Here is a 23,253-nt window from a genome sequence, read left to right on the forward strand (position 1 = left end):
TGTGTTTAATGCTTTCCTAAGTAACAATGAATGTCTTTTTGGTTAGGTTGTCTTTCTGTTCTCCATTATGAATTGTTACATCCTTGCCTAAGGTTTGCTAATAGTAGAGTAGCAGACTTGTGTTTTAATTATATTGAAAAATAATAATGAAATAAGATGTGAAACAATCTACACACTGTCCCTAACGCTGCTAAATATAAATTTCAGCATCCCTAATCTTTAGAGGAAAGTAAATCTGTCATTAAAATGATGAATTGCATAGTCTTCATTTTATAAAATAATCCTCTCTAAGCAGTTGATTTTATTTTAATTATGTTAATCCCTATTAAGAGACTATAATTCTGCTAGTAATGCACAGAAAAGCTGCATAGTAGACAAATGCATAAAAAAACCTTGCAGCTAGCATTAAAGTGAAAATATGCAAATACATGACAGTACAGTGCTTTCTTTGCCTTAGTAATCTTTATTTATTTGAATAGAATCAAACTGCATATTAATTATTCTATATCTATTCTTTTCAGGTCCTGAAGAAATAGAATTCAAGTGTCCTCTGAATCATATTAAATGTATTGGAACAGACAAATGTATTCACTTGTCCCAACTCTGCAATGGCATGTATGACTGTCCTGATGGATACGATGAAGGTGTACATTGTCGGGGTAAGTGAAATTGATGGGGGAAATGCCTATAAACAGTTGAACAAAATGTTTTTCAAGTTTGATTCTGCAACAAGCCAGAAACCTTCCACCTTCAGAAAGTGTGGTGGTTGTTTTTTTCGGTTGGTTTTGATGGTTTATTATTTTTAACTTTCAGATTTACTGTCGTCATAGGTACATTAAATGCACCTTTCAACACTTTGATGTTTTGGCAGAGCAGAAAACTCATACTAGATTTAAAATAGCTTTCTTGAACTTTACCTAGATTGGGGCTCTTGTCTGCTGCAAAATACCACCCTGTCTTGCAGGGAAATATTATAGACAGTGGTGGGACTTGTAAACTCCGAGACAGTTATGGCTGAAATGCTTTTGATTCTGCTAGTATCACTTATAAGCTACCCTCATAATCACCTTACATGCCATGCTGCCAGAATATGAATGGCTAAGGATCACCCCCATTTGTAGCCTCAGTCAAAATGAGTTTACATATGCTCTCTTTCCATCATGTTTGAAACATGTCCCTTCTTCTTTGTACCTTCAGCTAAGACATTTTCCAGTGCTGTGGTCGCTTCTAATTGACAGCCATATTTTTTTGCTGTCTGGGCCTTCTGACAGTTCATCCCTTTTAGTTCATTAAAACAAAATCCTCTGCCTTGACTCCATGCCACTCTCCAGCTTAGCCACAAGCCTCCTGCAATTGTTACTTCACTATGGCCTTTGCTAGACCTAAGGATTATCCCGGGCAAATGGATGGGTCGTCCCTGCCTGCTCCTGGGATCCCCTGTGTGTCATTTGGATGCACAGGGATGATCCCAGGACGATCCCAGGATATACGCCTGGTCTAGCCATGGCCTGTGTCTCATTGGGTGTCTGTCTTTTTAATTTCTTCCATTCCACTCCCCTTTGTGTGCTAGTCAGCCATGCCACCTTCTGTGACTCTCTTCCACCTCCTCAACATCCTCTTCTTCAGAACCACACTAGATTCAACTTACCACTGCTTTCATCTCCACCTTAGTGTTCCTCGCCCATCATCACTAATAATTTGTCAAGCCTGACCCATCCACTCTTGGCACATATGCTTAATGTAGTCTATAAAAGGGGATTGTGCTACCCTCTGTCTTGTAGCAGACCTTGAGCTGTTGTTGTAATAGCGAACACATGGCAGACTTAGCATTTCTCAGATTGCCTTCCATGGTTAGAAATGTGGTTAACAAAATATCAAAGAATGTTTTCTATTGGCACTTTCACCATGTCAGCTATAAATTTTGTCTCTGGCCTAATCTGTTTTGATGATGACGGCAGTATAAGAATTAGGAAATGATTCCATTTATTGAATCATTTTGTATATCTGAGAATCTGAATCTTTAATTAATGTATTAACAATGGCATTAAACAAACTTGATGTCTTCATGGTACAAATTGGTATCCAAACAGTTGTCAAGGGAAAAGACTAGGGGTGTGCACGGACCCCCCGCTCCGCTTCACTTGCAGATCCGCCATTTTTCGGAGCGGGTCGCTCCGCCCCGCCCCCGCTCCGCCCACTTCCGCTCCGCTCCGCTCGGAGCTCCGGATCCGGATCCGGAGCTCCGTTTTTGCCCCCCCATAGGGTTGCATTGAAAGCTAAAAAAGTAAACAACTTTTTTTCCGTTGAAGTTAGAAACCTCACGTTTGGCACCATGACACCTCATGGGCGTATACACACACACGCCAAGTTTCAAGGCAATCCCATCATCCCCTGATTTTTGGCGAATTTTTGAAAATCGGGCACCCCATTCACACCCCTTGGGATAGCTCCGTCAATTTGCATGTTAGAAACCTCAAACTCGGCACCAGGGCAGCTTATCCATGTGTCCACATGCACGCCAAGTTGCAAGCAAATCCCATCATCCCCTGATTTTTGGCGCGGCTCTACCCTCTAACGCACCTCCCATAACCCTAATTCACACCCCTTTAGATAGCTCCGTCAATTTGCACGTTAGAAACCTCAAACTCAGCACCATGATAGCTTATCCACGTGTCCACATGCACGCCAAGTTTCAAGGCAATCCCATCATCCCCTGATTTTTGGGGAATTTATGAAAATCGGGCACCCCATTCACACCCCTTGGGATAGCTCCGTCAATTTGCATGTTAGAAACCTCAAACTCGGCACCAGGGCAGCTTATCCATGTGTCCACATGCACGCCAAGTTGCAAGCAAATCCCATCATCCCCTGATTTTTGGCATGGCTTAACTCACCCCAAATTGTCCCATTCTACAACTACGTCAATTTGCACGTTAGAAACCTCAAACTCAGCACCATGATAGCTTATCCACGTGTCCACATGCACGCCAAGTTTCAAGGCAATCCCATCATCCCCTGATTTTTGGGGAATTTATGAAAATCGGGCACCCCATTCACACCCCTTGGGATAGCTCCGTCAATTTGCATGTTAGAAACCTCAAACTCGGCACCATGAGAGCTTATCCATGTGTCCACATGCACGCCAAGTTGCAAGCAAATCCCATCATCCCCTGATTTTTGGCGCGGCTTAAACTTTTTAACTCACCCCAAATCAAGTCCCATTCTACAACTACGTCAATTTGCACGTTAGAAACCTATCCTTTGGTCCCATGACAGCTTACCCATGTGTCCCCATGGACACCAAGTTTCAAGGCAATCCCATCATCCCCTGATGTTAGGGGAACTTTTGAAATTTGAACACTCCAGTATGTCAGGGATTTAAAGTTGCAATTGCAGACAGCTCAATGGGGCCAGTTCCAAGGCAATCCCAACATGCCACGAGATAACCCTAAATCTTCTGGCACATTTGAAAAAGGGATTATTGAATTTGATAAAGTCTAAGTGAGCGCAGGAAGGACTTCTCCCCTTAGTCAAAGCAAGACACATACACCATCGCTGCAAGGCGGGAAGGGGAGAAGGGAGGGAAAGCAGGCAGGCAGCATGCATTGTAGTGCCGCAAGGATGGCTTGAGCACTAACGCATAGCAAACCAACCCATAAGTGGGCGCAAAGTGAGGCAAAGATGGCTGGTTCTTTCTTTCTAAGCCAGCAGTTACGCCTTGAGGGGCACAGAGGAGGACGATTGGGAGCAAACCAGGCACCAGGCGGGCAGAGAGGCAGGCAGAGTAGGCGAGGAGTCAGTCCTGGCAGATGCCCCACCACAGCAGCACCCCGGGGGAGGCGGGCAGACAGGCAGGCAGGCATGGGTTGGCGGGCCCAGAAAAGCTGGTACCTTGCACAAGTAAGCCATAGATCTGTGGGGGAGTCAGTCCCAGCAGATCCAGCTACCTCACAAGGATGGCTCCCAGGCAGGCGGGCAGGCGCCTCCACTGTAGTGGCTGTGCTCAACTCGGCGGGCGCACTACAAGACGAGTTGAAGTGAGAGCTCACTTCTCAGGAAACGTAGTGGCTGTGCTACGGGAGATCGGTGGACTGCTGGAGCTTAGCTTTTTCTCTGAGGGGAAGTCCATGAGTTGAAGTGACAGCTTGCTTCTCAAAGACAGGGTTACAGCGGAAGAGGGGTGGGACGAGACCGGGGAGACAAGCTCGACCAGTGACTACTACTAATCCCCACATCCTGGAGGACCACAGCATCCCACACAAAGTGGCTGTGGTGAAGTCAATGGCTGTCATGAGTCGAAGTGAGTGCTGACTTCTCAGGAGGAAACTTAAACTGTCCCTAGTATGCACTAAGTGGCTGTGCTATGGGAGTTCGGTGGACTGTTGGAGTACCAGCCGCAATTGGGGAAGTGAATGAGTTTCAGTGAAAGGTTGCTTCTCAAAATCAGCACACAGATCAAGGACTCCATTTGATCCCCGAGCTATCTAAAGGGTGACCCGTGGACTGCTGGAGTTTTCCTCCGGTTCCCGGTGGCTGGGATGGGTCTCGGCTTCTCAAAGCCATGGCACTGCTGCATATGCAGTGCAGCTTCTCGAAAGAGAGCTGTCCCACGGAAAAACGGTGCATTACTGGAGCTTAGCTTTTTCTCAAAGGGGAAGTCAATGAGTTGAAGTGAAAGGTTGCTTCGGAAGTCTATGGCTTTCATGAGTTTCAGTGACAGCTTGCTTCTCAAAGAGGGCGTTACAGCGGAAGAGGGGTGGGACGAGACCAGGGAGAGGAGCTCGACCAGCTGCTGCGACTAATCCTCACCCACATCCTGGAGGACCACAGCATCCGCAGTAGTGGCTGTGGTGAAGTCAATGGCTGTCATGAGTTGAAGTGAGTGCTCACTTCTCAGGAGGAAACTTAAACTGTCCCTATGCACTAAGTGGCTGTGCTATGGGAGTTCGGTGGACTACTGGAGTACCAGCCGCAATTGGGGAAGTGAATGAGTTTCAGTGAAAGGTTGCTTCTCAAAATCAGCACACTGATCGGGTCACCCAGAGGTCCACAGCCTCTACGTAGTGGCTGTGCTGAAGTCAATGACTTCCATGAGTTTAAGTGAAAGGTTGCTTCTCAAAGGCGAGGACTTGCCTGTTTCATTTTCGCAGCGAGACAGGCAGCTGCAGTAACACTCACAACCACACACACAAGGACAGCTTTTGCACAGAGGCTCATGAGTTCAAGTGACAGCTTACTTCTCAAAACCATACTTCGGGATCAGGGAGTACGTCTTCCACTCCCAGGGCACTCCAAAGGGCGACCCGTGGACTGCTGGACTTTACCTCCCTCAGTTGGGGAAGTGAATGATGAGTTTAAGTGAAAGCTTGCTTCTCAAAGACGGGTTACAGCAGAAGGGGAAGAGGAAGAGGATGAGACTGAGGAGAGAGAGGTTGCTTCGGAAGTCTATGGCTTTCATGAGTTTCATGAGTTGAAGTGAGTGCTCACTTCTCAGGAAAATTAAACTGTCCGTACACACTAAGTGGCTGTTCTATGGGCGATCGGTCGACTGCTGGAGTACCTCCCACACATAGGGGAAGTCCATGAGTCGAAGTGAAAGCTCACTTCTCAGATAACTTGAATTGCGAGACTGGGGAGAGACGCTCGGCCAGCTGCTGCAACTAATCCTCCTCACCCACATCCTGGTGGAACAAAGCATCCACCGAGAAGTGGCTGTGGTGAAGTCAATGGCTGTCATGAGTCGAAGTGAAAGCTCACTTCTCAGGAGGAAACTTAAACTGTCCCTATGCACTAAGTTGCTGTGATATGGGCGTTCGGTGGACTGTTGGAGTACCAGCCGCAATTGGGGAAGTCCATGAGTTGAAGTGAGTGCTCACTTCTCAGGAAAATTAAACTGTCCGTACACACAAAGTGGCTGTGGTATGGGCGATCGGTGGACACCTGGAGTACCACCCGCACATAGGGGAAGTCCATGAGTTGAAGTGACAGCTTGCTTCTCAGGAGGAAACTTAAACTGTCCCTACGCACTAAGTGGCTGTGCTATGGGCGATCGGTCGACTACTGGAGTACCACCCGCACATAGGGGAAGTCCATGAGTTGAAGTGACAGCTTGCTTCTCAAAGACAGGGTTACAGCGGAAGAGGGGTGGGACGAGACCGGGGAGAGAAGCTCGACCAGCGACTGTTACTTATCCCCACATCCTGGAGGACCACAGCATCCACAGTAGTGGCTGTGGTGAAGTCAATGGCTGTCATGAGTTGAAGTGAGTGCTCACTTCTCAGGAGGAAACTTAAACTGTCCCTGTGCAGTCAGTGGTTGGGGAGAGAGGCACGGCCAGCTGTGCCTCCACCGTAGGGGCTGTGCTCAAGTGTCTGAACTTGAAGTCGAAGTGAGAGCTCAAAATTGCTCCATATGAGACTGGGGAGAGAAGCTCGACCAGCGACTGCTACTTATCCCCACATCCTGGAGGACCACAGCATCCGCAGTAGTGGCTGTGGTGAAGTCAATGGCTGTCATGAGTTGAAGTGAGTGCTCAATTCTCAGGAGGAAACTTAAACTGTCCCTATGCAGTCAGTAGTTGGGGAGAGAGGCACGGCCAGCTGCTGCAACTAATCCTCCTCACCCACATCGTGGTGGAACAAAGTATCCACCAGGAAGTGGCTGTGGTAAAGTCAACGGCTGTCATGAGTCGAAGTGAGTGCTCACTTCTCAGGAGGAAACTTAAACTGTCCCTGTGCAGTCAGTGGTTGGGGAGAGAGGCACGGCCAGCTGTGCCTCCACCGTAGGGGCTGTGCTCAAGTGTCTGAACTTGAAGTCGAAGTGAGAGCTCAAAATTGCTCCATATGAGACTGGGGAGAGAAGCTCGACCAGCGACTGCTACTTATCCCCACATCCTGGAGGACCACAGCATCCGCAGTAGTGGCTGTGGTGAAGTCAATGGCTGTCATGAGTTGAAGTGAGTGCTCACTTCTCAGGAGGAAACTTAAACTGTCCCTGTGCAGTCAGTGGTTGGGGAGAGAGGCACGGCCAGCTGTGCCTCCACCGTAGGGGCTGTGCTCAAGTGTCTGAACTTGAAGTCGAAGTGAGAGCTCAAAATTGCTCCATATGAGACTGGGGAGAGAAGCTCGACCAGCGACTGCTACTTATCCCCACATCCTGGAGGACCACAGCATCCGCAGTAGTGGCTGTGGTGAAGTCAATGGCTGTCATGAGTTGAAGTGAGTGCTCACTTCTCAGGAGGAAACTTAAACTGTCCCTATGCACTAAGTGGCTGTGCTATGGGCGTTCGGTGGACTGTTGGAGTACCAGCCGCAATTGGGGAAGTGAATGAGTTTCAGTGAAAGGTTGCTTCTCAAAATCAGCACACAGATCAAGGACTCCATTTGATCCCCGAGCTATCTAAAGGGCGACCCGTGGACTGCTGGAGTGTAACCTCCCTCACCCTCAATTGGGGAAGTGAATGAGTTTCAGTGAAAGGTTGCTTCTCAAAATCAGCACACTGATGGAGTCACCCAGAGGTCCACAGCCTCTATGTAGTGGCTGTGCTGAAGTCAATGACTTCCATGAGTTCAAGTGAAAGGTTGCTTCTCAAAGGCGAGGACTCGCCTGTTTGCTTCTCAAAAAACCATACTTCTGGATCAGGGAGTACGTCTTCCACTCCCAGGGCACTCCAAAGGGCGACCCGTGGACTGCTGGAGAGAGGCAGCCTGGCTAGTGGTGGTGGTGGTGCCAGGCATTGCCTTGCCCCCTGCTTGCACCTCACCTAAACGTGCAGTCAATCATGGACAAACGGTTGTAAACCGCCCAGAGAGCTTTGGCTGTGGGGCGGTATATAAATGTAATTAATTAAATAAATAAATAAATAAATAAATAAATAAATGGAGTCTTTTGGAACTGGGTGGAAAACTATCCGGATGAGTTGACTAAGCTGTACCGGACGCCACAGAAATGAAATGAACTCAAGTGCGGTGCTTTGCCCTCACAGTCAGTCACACACACGCACGGTGACAAACTCTGCCTAGTGCCTACAGAGAAAAAACCAGCCTGCCTGAACTGTAGTGTGCCTGCCAACCCAAGGAGGGGTGGAATTAAAGGGAGCCTGCCTGTCACTCCCACGAGGGCTTGAGGGTGGGGTATCCCAGCAGGGGGAGATTGCCCTTCAGAAAGACCAGCTGCTCCACCAAGTCCGGCTCCAAGCGAGAGCGGTGAGGGGTCACTATGTCGCCCGCCATAGAGAACACCCTCTCGCTTGGAACACTGGTGGGTGGGCAGCTGAGTCGATCCATGGCCACCCGCGCCAGGTCCGGCCAAATCTGAAAACGGGATGACCAGTAGGCCAGGGGGTCCATGGAGGAGTCCTCGATGGGCTCTGACAGGTAACGCTGCACGGTGGTTGCAGCGTCATCCTGGCTGGTGGCTGGGGAGGGTCTCTGCCCAAACACGGTGTGCAGAGCCTCTTCCCAATACCCCTCGCCTGTGCTGCTGCTGGGAGGGATGCAGGTGAGGCTGCTGCTGGTGCTGCTGGTGCTGCTGCGGGGAGGGGTGGCCTGCTCCTCTGCCTCACTCTGCCCCACCCTCTTGGCCCATGCCGCCCGCACTTCGCCCACCAGCGTTTCCACCCAGTGCTGCCTGCTATTTGGCCCACAAAGCCCATCCTTCACACGAGGGTCGCACATGGCTGCCAACATGTGGACCCTGTCGGTTTGGATGGGCTCCAGCCTCCGCGTCACGCCGTCCCTCAGCCTAGTCACCGCTTCGCGGACCTCGGGCTCGAAGCGCCTGCCGGTGACGGGATCCCTGTACTCCAGAAAGTCGCCCATCTGTTTCTGGAGATGCCTGCATACAGGGATCACCTGGCTGAGGAGGGCAGAGCTTTTGCTCAGGGTCTCGGTGGCGTTCAGGAACGGCTTGAGGACCGCCACCAGCTGGGACATGGCGTCCCACTGCTGCTTGCCCAGGTGGTGGACGCCCATGTCCCTGACCCTGAACAAGTCGTGGATGGCACGCTGTTGCTCCACCATCCGCTCCAGCATCAGGTAGGTGGAGTTCCAGCGTGTCACCACATCCTGCACTAGCCTGTGCTGCGGGAGATTCAACTCCTCCTGCTTCTCCCGCAGCAAGCGACTGCCCTTGACGCTGTGGTGGAAATGGCCTGCCACCTTTCTGCAGCTCTCCAGGAGGTTACGGATCCCGGACAGGGGACCGAGGTTGGGCTTGCTGCTGCCCATCCCAAGGCCATCCCTCACCACCAGGTTCAAGACGTGCGCGATGCAGCGGACGCCCTCGAATCCGCCGTCGCGCACCGCCTTCACCATGTTGGCTCCCCCGTCCGTGACCATGTAACCGCGGGTGACCTTCTGCCCAGCTAGCCACCCATCCACCATGCGGTTCATGGCCTCCGTAATCTCCCCTGCCGTGTGGGACTGGTCCATCACTTGCGTGTGGAGGAGGGCCCAGCAGTAGCCCTCCTTGCCAGTCCCTGTAGTGCTGGATCCTTCCTGCCCCACGGCTGCCCACCAGTGTGCCGTCAGGGACAGGTAAGCGTGCACTCCGCCCTCGCTGGACCAAATGTCCGAGGTGAAGTGCACCATCCGTGCCTCTGCCTGGCACAGACGACCCAGCACTAACTCCCTGCAGGAACGGTACAGGGAAGGCATCACCCGCCTGCTCAGGGTGGTGCGACACGGCAGCTTGTAGTATGGCACCACAAGCGCCATCAGCCTCTTGAAGCCTGCGTTGTCGACGAGGCTGAATGGCTGGTCGTCCAACGCCACCATCTCACCGATTGACGTGGTGATCTGGGAGGGCGTTGGAAAACGCCATCTTGTGGTTCCATACTTCCCCCACCCCATTTCCGGCAGGGTTGCCTGCCTAACCCTTGTGGGGATGGGAGATGGAGAGCTGAGACTGGAAGTGCCAGCAGCAGCAGCAGCAGCAGCAGCAGCAGCAGCCGCCGCCTTCGGCTTTCCCCTGGAACCAGTCGCCTTGCCCGCCTCTTTCCCCAGCAAGACCGACTGGTGCTGCCTCTTAAGATGCATCTTCATGCTGCTGGTTCCATAATGCCCTGTCGATGAACCCCTGCTTAGGCTGAGTTTGCAGTGGCGACAGACAGCAAAGCGGGGATCCGCTCCCAACTCAAAGTGGTCCCACACGATGCTTGTCTTTCGTTTCCGTGGTGACACCACCAATTGCCCGCCTGAGCTCTCTGGTGTTGCCACAGAAACAGGGGTGTGGGATGAGACTGGGGAGAGAGCCTCGGCCTGCTGCTGCTCCTCCTCAGCCCCCACATCCTGGAGGCCCACCGCCTCCTCCTCCTCCTCCCCCCCCTCCACTGTGCTGAGGACCTCGTCTAGGTCCATCATCGGGCTCGTGGGCTGAAAGGAGAATGAAGGAGTTGGGGATACTCCTCCTCCTCTAATGGCACTGCTGCCACGTGCCTCTTGCAAACGGGCACTTTTCCCATTCCCACCCTCAAAAAGAGAACGCCGGGCACAAGTTGCAGAAGAGAGTGGCTCTGCCTGCTGCTTGTCCTGCTTCTGTTTTGGAGCAGTCAGCCAAGGAGTTGCCCGTTTGAGTTTCACAGGAGGAGAGGAAGCCTGCTTACTGCTGGCAGACTGAGCCTTGCTGCTTTCAGCACGCCTGCTTCCTCTTTTCATGATGACTAACAAAATATTAATACTACTAATACTATGTATAAGGTACTACTAAGAATATGTATAAGAAGATATAATATGTTTAAATGTAGGGAAATGGGACAAGAACAATAAAATATACTACTACTAATATGTATGAGAATATACTAATATATATATATATATCTACTACTAAGAATATCTACAAGAATATAATAATATGTTTAAGAATATTACTAATAAATGTAGGGAAATGGGACAAGAAATGGGACAACCACTACTATAACAAGAACAAAATATGAATACTACTACTACTAATATGTATGAGAATGTATACTAATAGACTACTAAGACTATGTCAAAGAATATAATATAATATGTTTAAGAATAGGGAAATGGTGTGCGTATGCTTTCCCCAAAATGCTCAATCTGTGGCTGCCTGTTGAACTTGACAAAAGCAGCCCACTCCGTCGAAGTTACACAGAGAAGAAAAAGAGAATCCAATTTTTTTGGTATATTTGGTATATAGAAGATAGAAGGAAACACAATCAGGATTTAAGAGAGGGGAGGGGGGAAAAGAACCAACCACTACTATAATATGTATGAGAATGTATACTAATAGACTACTAAGACTATGTCAAAGAATATAATAATAATATGTTTAAGAATAGGGAAATGGTGTGCGTATGCTTTCCCCAAAATGCTCAATCTGTGGCTGCCTGTTGAACTTGACAAAAGCAGCCCACTCCGTCGAAGTTACACAGAGAAGAAAAAGAGAATCCAATTTTTTTGGTATATTTGGTATATAGAAGATAGAAGGAAACACAATCAGGATTTAAGAGAGGGGAGGGGGAAAAAGAACCAACCACTACTATAAGAAGAACAAAATATGAATACTAATATAATATGTATGAGAATATATACTAATGGACTATGTGAAAGAATATAATAAAATATGTTTAAGAATATAAATGTAGGGAAATGGGACAAAAAGTGTGTGTATGCTTTCAAAAGAAAGCTTTCACAAAAGCAGAACAGTCAGGCTTTAATACAGGGAAGGGGGGGGCAACCAACCCAACCACACACTCCAAAATTCAAAAATAAAGTTTATATTAAATCAAAGTAAGGGGAAAACACAGGGCAAACTAAGCTACAAGTCAGAAAGAAGCAAACAAACACACACACGCGCCAAACTAAACCTATATTAAATTAATCTATCTCCAAAGCAGGAGCACTAGCTAAGTAAGTGTTCCCTCCACGAACGCCAACCCACAAAGAGACACAAAACAGAAAGTTCTCAGGGTGGGTCTGCCTTAGTCCCCCCTCCAACGCTGGGATTGGAGGAGGATGCTTTCTGAGGAGATCAATTCTCATCAGGATTGGGAGTTGAATGTGCCTGTCATCGCTTCCAAAAAAATAAAAAAAAAAAAATAAAAAAAACCCAAACCCCGATTTTTAAAAAAATATTGCACGTGAACCACAGCACGCAGAAAGTTGAGAGTGGTCTCAAAATGACCCCCATCCACGACTCTCTGTGCACAAGAATTTTCAGAACGATAGCTTAAACCCCCCCCCAGTTATCCCCGATTCTTTCCCTCAATGCAATCCTATGGGCGAAAAGCCGAAACGGAGCCCCGCGGTTGACCCGATTTTTAAAAAAATATTGCACGTGAACCACAGCACGCAGAAAGTTGAGAGTGGTCTCAAAATGACCCCCATCCACGACTCTCTGTGCACAAGAATTTTCAGAACGATAGCTTAAACCCCCCCCCCAGTTATCCCCGATTCTTTCCCTCAATGCAATCCTATGGGCGAAAAGCCGAAACGGAGCCCCGCGGTTGACCCGATTTTTAAAAAAATATTGCACGTGAACCACAGCACGCAGAAAGTTGAGAGTGGTCTCAAAATGACCCCCATCCACGACTCTCTGTGCACAAGAATTTTCAGAACGATAGCTTAAACCCCCCCCCAGTTATCCCCGATTCTTTCCCTCAATGCAATCCTATGGGCGAAAAGCCGAAACGCAGTTTGAGCCCCGCGGTTGACCCGATTTTTAAAAAAATATTGCACGTGAACCACAGCACGCAGAGAGGTGAGAGTGGTCTCAAAATGACCCCCATCCACGACTCTCTGTGCACAAGAATTTCCAGAACGATAGCTTCAAAAACAACGTAGTTATGCGCGATTATTTGCCGCAATGCAATCCTATGGCGAAATGTTTTCAAGATGGCGACCGGAGCGCTCCGCCTGAACTCGGAGCTCCGAAAAATGGTCGCTTCTCTTCGCCTTGCTTCTAGGGGGTCCGCGGTCCGCTCCTACTCCGCCTCTGGGTAAGGCGGAGCAGGCCAATCCGCTACTGCTTCTACGCTCCTAATCGGAGCGGAGCACATCCCTAGAAAAGACTACATATAATTTGCAATTTTTAAAAGCTGTACTTGTTTTAGCCCTAATTTTAAATAGTACATGAATTATATCATGAAAGGGGTATTTTTGTTCCAAATTTGTTTAAACTGTTAAATGAATGAAAAAGTCTAATTATTCACATTGCGAGGTTATAAATCAGCTCATTAAAATGGTAGTTGTCCTTATTTCTGTACATATATGGAGGATCAGAAGCTTTTGTTCTGTTTATTTTATCTTGTTATTTGTTTACTCTTCCCTTCCAAAAGACAGCCATTCGAAGCAATGTGAAACATAGATAAAATAGACGTAGTGCTTCCTGGATTTCTGTCTATTGTTAGGTATATAGGTAATCTAATAAAACAATTTACAAATTACAATTTTATTTATAACTCATAGATTTCTCTCCAAACTCTTGCTCTTCTTTCTTGAATTCTCTTATTTGTTTCAAAGAAAATGCATTGTACCTGAATCAGCACTACCACTTTCTACCTGCTCTTCAGAAAAAGCTGTAGCTACATGGATTAGGGCAAGGGTGGACGATTTCCAGAAGTTATGGGACCATTTTTACCCCATGGACCTCCAACGGCAGAACCCCCCCCCAAAAAAAAATCACTGCAATGGTAACCCACTCTTTAGTGCTATAGAGCACTACAACTGTTAGATTTAGCTCATTTCTAAGCAATATTTAACCCTTTTGGTGCTCCGTAGCAGCCTTAGAGCATCCAAAAGGCCAAATATAGGCCATTGCTAGACCTACCTGGTGATCCGTGTGGGACGAGGGGCAAGCCCGCCTTACAAGTAGCATGGGCTGTTGCCTCAGTCTACATGTCAGACGTGATGGGCTACAGGAAAGCCCCATCGCATCCGCCATTTTTTTGTCTTAAAGGGCCGGGTGCGCAGGAGCGCACCAACAACAAAAGTAAGTGTTTTTTTAAAGGGTTCCCCGCTCCCCCACCCCCGATTTCCCCACCCTGGTCGCGATTCCCCCCAATCTCCATTCCCCTCCCCGCGATCTCCCCACCCCCAATCTCTCCCCCTGCCCCAATGGGCCCAGTGCTCCTGTGGAGTGCTGCGTCCCATCCGCTGCTTTTCCCGGCTACTCACGAGTAATTGTGGTAGCCAGGGAAAGTGGCGGACAGGTCTACATGCCCGCGGTCTTGGGCTCAGCCCAAGACCACTGGAAATACCGGGCCACAAGCAGTTCCGGTTACCCCAGGCCAAAGGAGGGTTGTCCCCTGCCTGAGCCCGGGATCCCCTGTGCGTCATCTGGACGCACATGGGCTCACCCAGGGCTCGCACCAGGCTAAACCCTAATCTAGCAATGGCCATAGTTTGCAAACAAGCTAAGTTTGGCAGTTTGAGTGCGCCGTAGCTGCGATGGACACCATATCCCCCCTATGGACACCATAACCCCCCAAAAGAATGTTTTTTTAAAAAAAAAATGGAGGGAGGGCCAAAGGGGAGTGTTGCAAAATAACTGATTACACTGTAGCTTTGAACCAGTTATAGGTTCTAGAGAAGATATATCTCAGTTCTCAACAGCTCAGAGTGCTATTTGTGTGCACTTCATGGCTCCTTCTTGGAAAAATCCTGTGAAGTAGGTTTGTATTCCATTTTACTGATGGAAATGAAGACTGGGATACTGGAACATGGCCTAGTAGCAAATAATGACATGTATGGCGTATTTGAATTCATATGACTGTTTAACTGAAAACACTGCTGATCAGTAAATCATAATTGCTATGCATCACCGTAAATTTATTAAGAGGTACTGGAAGCTAAGAGCTTGTTCAAGCAACAGATAATGGCTTTTGTCCGTCACTTTAAAAGCTTAAAGCCAGGGAGATAAATGCTGTTGCAGGATCTAGGGAATAGATGGAGTAAAAGTCAAACACTTTAAAAGGGTGTACATTGAAAGGATAGTTTTTGCCTTGTATGTACTAATGCCCTACTCTGTTTTCAGATACCTCTCTACAGTTGTATAGAAAATGGAATTTCAGCAGGTACGCATGCAGCACCTGGAAGAAATTATCACAACAGTTTATCACAACAGTTAAATTTATCACAACAGTTAAAGCTGCAGCAGCTATACTACAGTGACTGATACAAAAGAGGGCAGTGTTTCTGCAGCTTTAACTGTTGTGATGAAGAGGGAATTTCACCAGGTGCTGCATGCATACAAATGACACCTGCTGAAATTCCCTTTTCTATACAATTGTTAAAGATACAGAAGCCCTGTGCTCCTTTTCATAGGGTCACCCTATCTACAGGGTGAGATTGGCTTGAAAAGATCCATGATAAAGAGACAACCTTTGCTTGTGATGACAAATAACATAAAAATGTGTTTCCAGAGGGGTTTCTTTGTCAGTTTCTTAGTCAGTTGCAGTAAAAACATCAAAGAATTGTGTAACACCTTGAAGACCAGCAAATTCATTCTGGCATAAGCTTTGATAGGCACTGTCCATTTCATCAGATGCATGAAGTATTAACCTCAAATCGGCAGTTCTCTATACACAATCAAAAGCAGCATGTTGGTGAAACAGTTCCCCTTTCAAAAGCACTTGTGCCTATTCACTAATACCAAAGGAGTCATTACATGTTATTGCCCCGTACACCTGCACAGCCTATTAAGGGAGCACCTCCATTTCTCATCTCTCCATTGCAACCTCTCATCAGTCAAGATCTGCATCATAATAGTTATCCCATTACTATGTCATTAGTACATCCATTGCAAAGGCATTCCTCAGTGGCTGCCCCACAACTTTTAACTTCCTCCCCCAGAGAAAGAAGCCCATTATGTTTATGTTACATGTTAAATTCACTGTAAAGATGGGTACCCCTGTGGCAGGGTCTCCACACCACAGCCACAGCATATAAACAGCTCTTACTGCATGAATCAGGGTTTCATGTAGTGCTACCTCCCACCCCTTGTCAGAAGCTACTAATGGCATAAAGTATGGGTGGGGAATTCACAATGATAGCTAGAGTGACCAGATAAAAAACACTTTAACTGTTGTGATGAAGAGGAAATTTCACCAGGAGCTTCATGCATACAAAAGACATCTGCTGAAATGCCCTTTACTATACAACTGTTAAAGATACAGGAGCCCTGTCGTCCTTTTCATATGGTCACCTTATAACTAACTAACCATTCAACTTTAACATACATCTGTGATGAGAATCAAGCTGCCTGTCCATGAGTTAAAAAGTGAAATTGGCCCAGAGGGATGTGACTTCATTGATGGTTGCAGCTCTCTAGTCTAAAATTGACTGAAGGCTCAATCCTATGCATGTTTAAAAAGAAGGGGAAAACATCCTACAACTCCCAGCATGCTCTATCCATGGTTGGGATGCTAGGGAATGCTGGGACTTGTAGGACATTTCTCTCTCTCTTTCTCTCTAAGCATGCAGAGGATTGTGACCTGAGAATCAGAGGCAGATGGTTAGGACTGTACCTCTCTCTGTACCACCACCACAAACAGCAGACATTATTTATTTATTTACAAAATTTGTATACCACTCCATGTCTAAAACAGATTCTTGAGTGGTGAATTTAAGAGGTAAAGCACTGCTTTACAATGCACCACATCCTCTATTACTGGCCAAGGCTCTGCATCACTTTTTCACTTCTTTTCAATATGTAGAAAAAGCCCTGAGATGAGGAATCCTGGAGGTGAGGGGTGAAATGCCAAGAGAATTGCCCTCCATCCTGTGGCTCTCATTCAGATATTGTCCCCCAATACTAGTATTTTAGATTTATTTATTTATTTATTACATTTCTATACCGCCCAATAGCCAAAGCTCTCTGGGCAGTTCACAAAAATTAAAACCATTCAAAGTATAAAACAACAGTATAAAACCATAATATAAAATACAATATAAAAGCTCAACCAGATAAAAACAGCAGCAATGCAAAATTACAAATTTAAAACACCAAGTTAAAATTTATTTATAGACTGTTAAAATGCTGGGAGAATAAAAGGTCTTCACCTGGCGTCTAAAGGCATATAATGTAGGTGTCAAGTGAACCTCCTTAGGGAGCTCATTCCACAGCCAGGGTGCCACAGCAGAGAAGGCCCTCCTCCTGGTAACAACCTCCCTCACTCCTTTGGCAGGGGCTCGTGGAGAAGAACCCCCGAGGATGACCTTAGGGTCCAGGCAGGTACATACGGGAGGAGGCGTTCCTTCAGATAGCCTGGCCCCAAGCCATTTAGGGCTTTAAATGTTAATGTCAGCACTTTGAATCGGGCCCGGACCTGGACTGGCAGCCAATGAAGCTGGAAAAGGTGGTCTCGTCAGCCAGTCCCTGTTAGTAACCGTGCTGCCCTGTTTTGTACCGGTTGAAGTTTCCGGACCGTTTCAAAGGCAGCCCCACGTATAAAGCATTGAAATAATCCAAATGAGAGGTTATCAGAGCATGGATAACTGTAGCTAGGCTATCTCTGTCCAGATAAGGGTGCAGTTGGTATATCAGCCTAAGCTGATAAAAAGTACTCTTTGCCACTGAGTTCACCTGTGCCTCAAGTGACAGTTCTGGATCCAAGAGCACCCCCAAACTACGGACCCAATCCTTTAGGGAGAGTGCAACCCCATCCAGGACAGGGCAAACATCACCTCACCGGACAGATGAACCACCCGCTAACAGATGGATAAAGATGACTGTTTCATCACATTTCTGTATCTAATGAGTGAAAAAAATCTTATTAGTTGGCGGGGTGGTACAGGAAACCAGCATACGAAATGTTTGACATGTAGGTAATACATTAAATCAGGCTTGTAAATAGCCACTTGCCAAGTTACCTGTGGCAAGAAAGAATACTTTCCAGGCAAACAGCCAGAATTATTATTATTATTAAGGTGGTATTATTATTATTATTATTATTATTATTATTATTATTATTATTATTATTATTATTTTAAAAAGAGCAGCTTTTTCTCCATTTGATCCTACAGTATACCACAAGTAAGTAACATAAATTATGTATATGTAGTAGGATGGGTACCAAAATCACGTGCAAGCTAGTAGCATTCACCACAGACTTTTAAATAAATTCACAAATGGTAATCCGTGTATCTAGTGCTATCTTTTTTTTAAAAAAAAAAATTGTTCCTTGTGCAGCTTTATCAAGGTTGCCTCATATCTTATCTAAAATTCATTCTAGCTATGTAAGAGGTGACTATATGTAGCATGTGTGACATGCCCAGTCAGACAAAGAACAGCTTATGGGCTTACTTATAGCATAGTTAGGTTTATAGTGCTATGTTCCTCTCCTCTCTGTCGCACTGCTGCTTGTGTCCAGGGTCTGCAGGCTCTTGAGAGACATGGAGGCTGCAGGTGTACCAGACAATGCACTGAGAGTGTCATTGTTTCTGACTGTGGAATTGATTTTTGGTAGGGGTGTGCACGGACCCCCCGCTCCGCCCCACGGGCCAATCTGAAAATTTCGGGTCGGCCCGCTCCACTCCGCGCCGCTCTGCCCATACTCCGCTCCTCTTCACCGCGGAGCTCCACAGTGGAGGGGAGTGGTGCCAGGTAAGGCCGGGAGAGGAGGGCGGGAGGTTTACCGGGCCCTGCCGCCATCGCCGCCTGTGCGGCGATGGCGGCGGCAGAGCCCGGTAAGGGACCAAGGGGGAGGGGGGGCCTTACCTACCTCCGTCCGCGGTCCATCGGCATCTTCAATTGAGCCCGCAGTTCAACCAAGAAGTCTGGGCCGCAAGTGGCCCAGACTTCCTGGTTGAACCGCGGGCTCAATTGAAGATGCTGACGGACCGCGGACGGAGGCAGGTAAGGGAGAGGAGGGCAGGGGGGGTTACTGGGCCCTGCCGCTGTCACCGCATGGGCGACAGCGACAGCGGCAGGGCCCGGTAAACCCCACTTACCTTTCCAGTGGAGCTCCAGATCGAGGCGAAGGATCTGCCTTCACCTCGATCCTCTTCGCCACGCTCCGCCGGCCCCCCAATCCTCTTCGCCTCCGCCTTAAGGGCAGGCGAAGCCCCCCGCTCCGCTTCTAATTCGCCAGTCCGATTAGAAGCGGAGCACATCCCTAATTTTTGGCATACTTGTCAAAAAGATTTAGTTTCACTAAAATTCTGAGCATCTAAATGCTTGTTTTTTTCTAATTTACTACACTGAGGCAGACTTTGCCTCAATTACTCACACCGTGGTTACACCCAGAGTGGATTATTGTAATGAATTTCATTTGGGGCTGCATTTGAAGATGGTTTAGAATCTTCAGGTGCAGAGTGCTGTAGTCCAGATGCTGGTGAGGGTTAAATATAGGGTGACCATATGAAAAGGAGGACAGGGCTCCTGTATCTTTAACAGTTGTATTGAAAAGGGAATTTCAGCAGGTGTCATTTGTATATATGGGGAACCTGGTGAAATTCCCTCTTCATCACAACAGTTAAAGCTGCAGGTGCCCTGCTCTCTTTTAAATCTGGTCACTCTAGTATAGCTCCTGCACCTTTAACTGTTGTGATGAAGAGGGAATTTCACCAGGAGCTTCATGCATACAAATGACACCTGCTGAAATTCCCTTTTCAACACAACTGTTAAAGACACAGGAGCCCTGTCCTCCTTTTCATATGGTCACCCTAGTAGAGGGCAGAGAATAGGAACATTGTCCTCTGTTCCTTTGTACTATTGCAGGAGTCATCAGTCAGCACTGGAACAGAACAGTTGCAATGCATTATATACTTGTTTTCAGTCTGATAAAATGTAGTGCATGTCAAAGTTGGTACTGGAGAAGATAAAGTTGCCCCTGATTCACATATAGCTGTTGAAGATAAGGGACCTGGTTGAATATACAAGGATTCAAATCCAGACTTTCAAGAGCTAAGCACTCAAAGCCCGGGGCCTGAATAGATTAATCAGTTTCTGTTTCTCGCACATTCATTTTTTTAAGGTAAAATCTCTTTCATTCACAAATATTTGCATATTCCGGTACTTTCTCAACAAGAATGAACTGAACCAGAATTCTCACCCATTCTTAGCTAACTTTTTGAACCATATTACACCAATCTTGCATTACCTGCACTGGCTATCTGCTGTTTTAAAATTGATGTAATGGTTTAGAACTCATTATGGGATGGTTGGCTCTCTTTATTTTACCATTTTAAATATTAATATGAATGGTTGTTTTAAAACGATTTTATGGTATTTGTTGTTGTGCTTTTTTTCTGGAAAGGAAGCCTAGAAATCTTTGAAATAAATAAAATTCAAATCAAATAAAGGGAAGTGGCCAACTGTTCAGAATATTGTGGTTTTATACTGTCATTCGTTTTTAAATTGTATTTAATGGATTGAACTTGGTGAACTGCCCAGAGAGCTTCAGTTATTGGATGGTATAGAAATGCAATAAATAAATAAATAACTCAGTCTTGGTATAAAAGAGAAAAATATTATGTTAGACTTTGTAGTTGGCTGCAGACCATGAAAGAATCAACACTGGGAGGAAACTAGTCTATCTAAAACAAACAAATAATGGAAATGCTCACAGAGCTGAACAAAATATACCTCTGCGGTATGCTGATAGAAGCCTTGCTGTAATCCTATAGAGAAGTACTCTTTAACCCATGTACCTGTTCTGTATTCACGTCTTTATCTTTTATGGGGCAGAGGGCATTGACAGCCTGCCCTACTTCCCCAAGAACTATCAGAATATAGCATCTAGTATTTAAGTGATCAAAACGCTTTAAGAAAAAAAGGGCCATTCTTGTGTTAATTCATTACATTAACATTTTAAATGGACCTATAGAAGAGAGAGTGCTTTCCATGGTAAGTTTAAATTATGCTTGGTTCTGCAGGATAAAATGGTAATGCATGTGAATATTGAATGAAATAGGTGATGCTACAAAGGCAATGCTATTTTCTTTATCAATATAGACACATAAGTATTTTTTTTTTCTTGGTGGGGATTTTTTTGGTCTGCCATAAATTCTCTTCTTCATGGCAGTATAGAGAATACAAATGGTTTTATTATGTTTTATTTTCTTATATTATGAGCTTCAGTGGCCTTTAGAGCTAGTGCCTGGTTATCTGAAATTCTATGTACATGGAACAAGTCAGGAAAACACAATGCATAATGTACATTGCTTGTAAGGTATAAATGGCTTATTCAGTTTTATATTATATTTTTCTTCAGGTTACAAGCATGTGGTATGATGACCAAAGGCACAGAATTCTTTTTTCTTTCTTTTTTTAGGTATTGACTATTTCAAAATTATTCCTAGGGTTTTTTTTTTTAATGAAACATATTCAAACCCATCTTGAAGGCAATGGACCAGCAATAGAAATGTTTTGAGTCCACAAAGCATAGGAAAATGCAGATGAACTCAATCAAATGTAACTTATTATACTGTGTAATTGAAAATGTGCATTGGCTTTCCTGTAGCTCTTCGTATCTTGAGCTGTTTTATACTCCTAATGTTGATGTTTTAGAAACTGAGGATAAACATGAAATAAACTAGACATCTAAGTTTACAACAAAGGAGAGGAAAGGAAGATTATTATTATTATTATTATTTATTTATATAGCGCCATCAATGTACAAGGTGCTGTACAGAGTAAAAAGATATTCAGATACACCAAATGGTTAAGTAGAAAAGTGATGAGGACTACCTGAAAATGTTAAGTAAGATTGTATTCATAGAGCATTATCCAATGGGGCTGCAGTTGACATAGCCAGCACAAGCAGCTCCTCACCACAATGCTAATAGCATAAGCTGGTGCGATGGGTTTCCAGGGAAACCTGTCTTCCCGGCTTAGACTATTGGCATTCGTGAGGTCACTTATGCTAGCCCTATGTCAGTTGCATAACTGACATAAGCTCAGCTTCCCTATTGGATACTGCCCATAAAAACTATATGGAAAAAATAATTTACTGTATACTTATAGAACTGCTTACAAAAACATATGTATTGACAAAGAGAGATAGTAAATATTACCCCAGTCCAGTCATGGATTGTGTTGAGTTTGGGTTCTGGTTCTGCCAGGTCCAAGTCATCAATCAAGTTTTTTTCTTTATTAAGATGAAATAAGCCACTTGTGCAAAAAGGTGACATTTATAGATGGAAAATGGATGCAGAATATATACATGTGAAGAAAGTTAGCACCTCCTTCCAGGTTGTAAAGCTTTCATACCTGTGTGTCTATCGGGGGTGGGGGCGTGATAGACAGAAGCTATCTGTCTATAAAACAGGTTTTCCGGGCCAGTAGCATGCAGAGTTCCTCCTGAAGTGAGGCCGAGGCTTAAAGCCTGTACATTGGATCTTATAGACTTCCCTGTGAGCTGCCTGCCTCTCTCAGGAGCTGACAGGATGCATCCCTCCCCACTCCCAGAAGAAACAAGGGGTCTCCCTCTCACAGATTCTCAAAGCATCTCAGCTTGGGAAAATAATTGGCCTGGTTAGGAGTGAAAACCTCCCAGCTCATCCCGAGATATGACTCTATGAGAAAAGGATGACATAACTATGAGAGGCCCATCCAGGGAATGAGGCCAGCTCTTGCCAGCTAAAGCCTGCTAAAATCTACTCACTGTGTTAGGCTACACAGGTCTCAGCAGAATTTTAGAACTCTGTGAAGTCCATATTTCTGCTCACTAACAAAATCACTACATGGATTTAAAGTCAATTTGCCAAGGGCAATAACTAATTCAGTTCTTGCTCAGCAGATGGGATGCCAGTCTACTAAGCATTTTGGCATTTGCCATATTCATGAAACTCTATACATGGAAATTGTATTCATGAAAACTTAAGATTGCCATGTTGCTGCTACAACAATTAGACTGATTTTTATAGGCCTCTCCCATGTGTTTATAAATTCTAGGGTGCGGTAGGGAAAATGTTATAGGAAAGCCATTCCCTAGAATTATTGTTTTCTCATCACCAGGTGCAAATGATTTAAGAAACGATTTCTAGGAATATACATACTCAGAACAATCACAAATGTCTTCATCTATATTAATGTCCAACTGAACCCTGGGACATCAAGAAAACAATTCAAATGTGGTTGATAGTTAAGTTCAGTAAATACATGATTAATTCCCCCGGCCCCCAACACTTCATTGGGATCCGGAGTTCTTTGTTCAGCATGCCCAGCGGGATTTTTACTCTAAACTGTGTTGTATCAAAAACGCTTTAAAGTCTCCTCAATTTCAAATGTAGTTCGCTACTCAGCATGGGGAAAACAAAAGCCCAAAGTTTCTTTGGGCATACTGAA

The 23,253-nt window shown here is 45.9% G+C and overlaps 1 protein-coding gene across 1 annotated transcript in view; it reads left to right on the top strand.

The window, feature by feature from the left end:
• LRP1B (LDL receptor related protein 1B) overlaps positions 1-23,253 on the top strand; it is a 976,641-nt gene that overhangs the window by 399,130 nt on the left and 554,258 nt on the right. Inside the window, exon 3 of the mRNA XM_063116589.1 lies at positions 522-659. Within this exon, the coding sequence (XP_062972659.1) occupies positions 522-659 (138 nt within the window). The remainder of the gene's footprint in view (positions 1-521; positions 660-23,253) is intronic.

The sequence above is a fragment of the Elgaria multicarinata genome, chromosome 2 (assembly GCF_023053635.1).
Source record: "Elgaria multicarinata webbii isolate HBS135686 ecotype San Diego chromosome 2, rElgMul1.1.pri, whole genome shotgun sequence".
In the NCBI taxonomy this organism is placed as follows: Eukaryota; Metazoa; Chordata; class Lepidosauria; order Squamata; family Anguidae; genus Elgaria; species Elgaria multicarinata.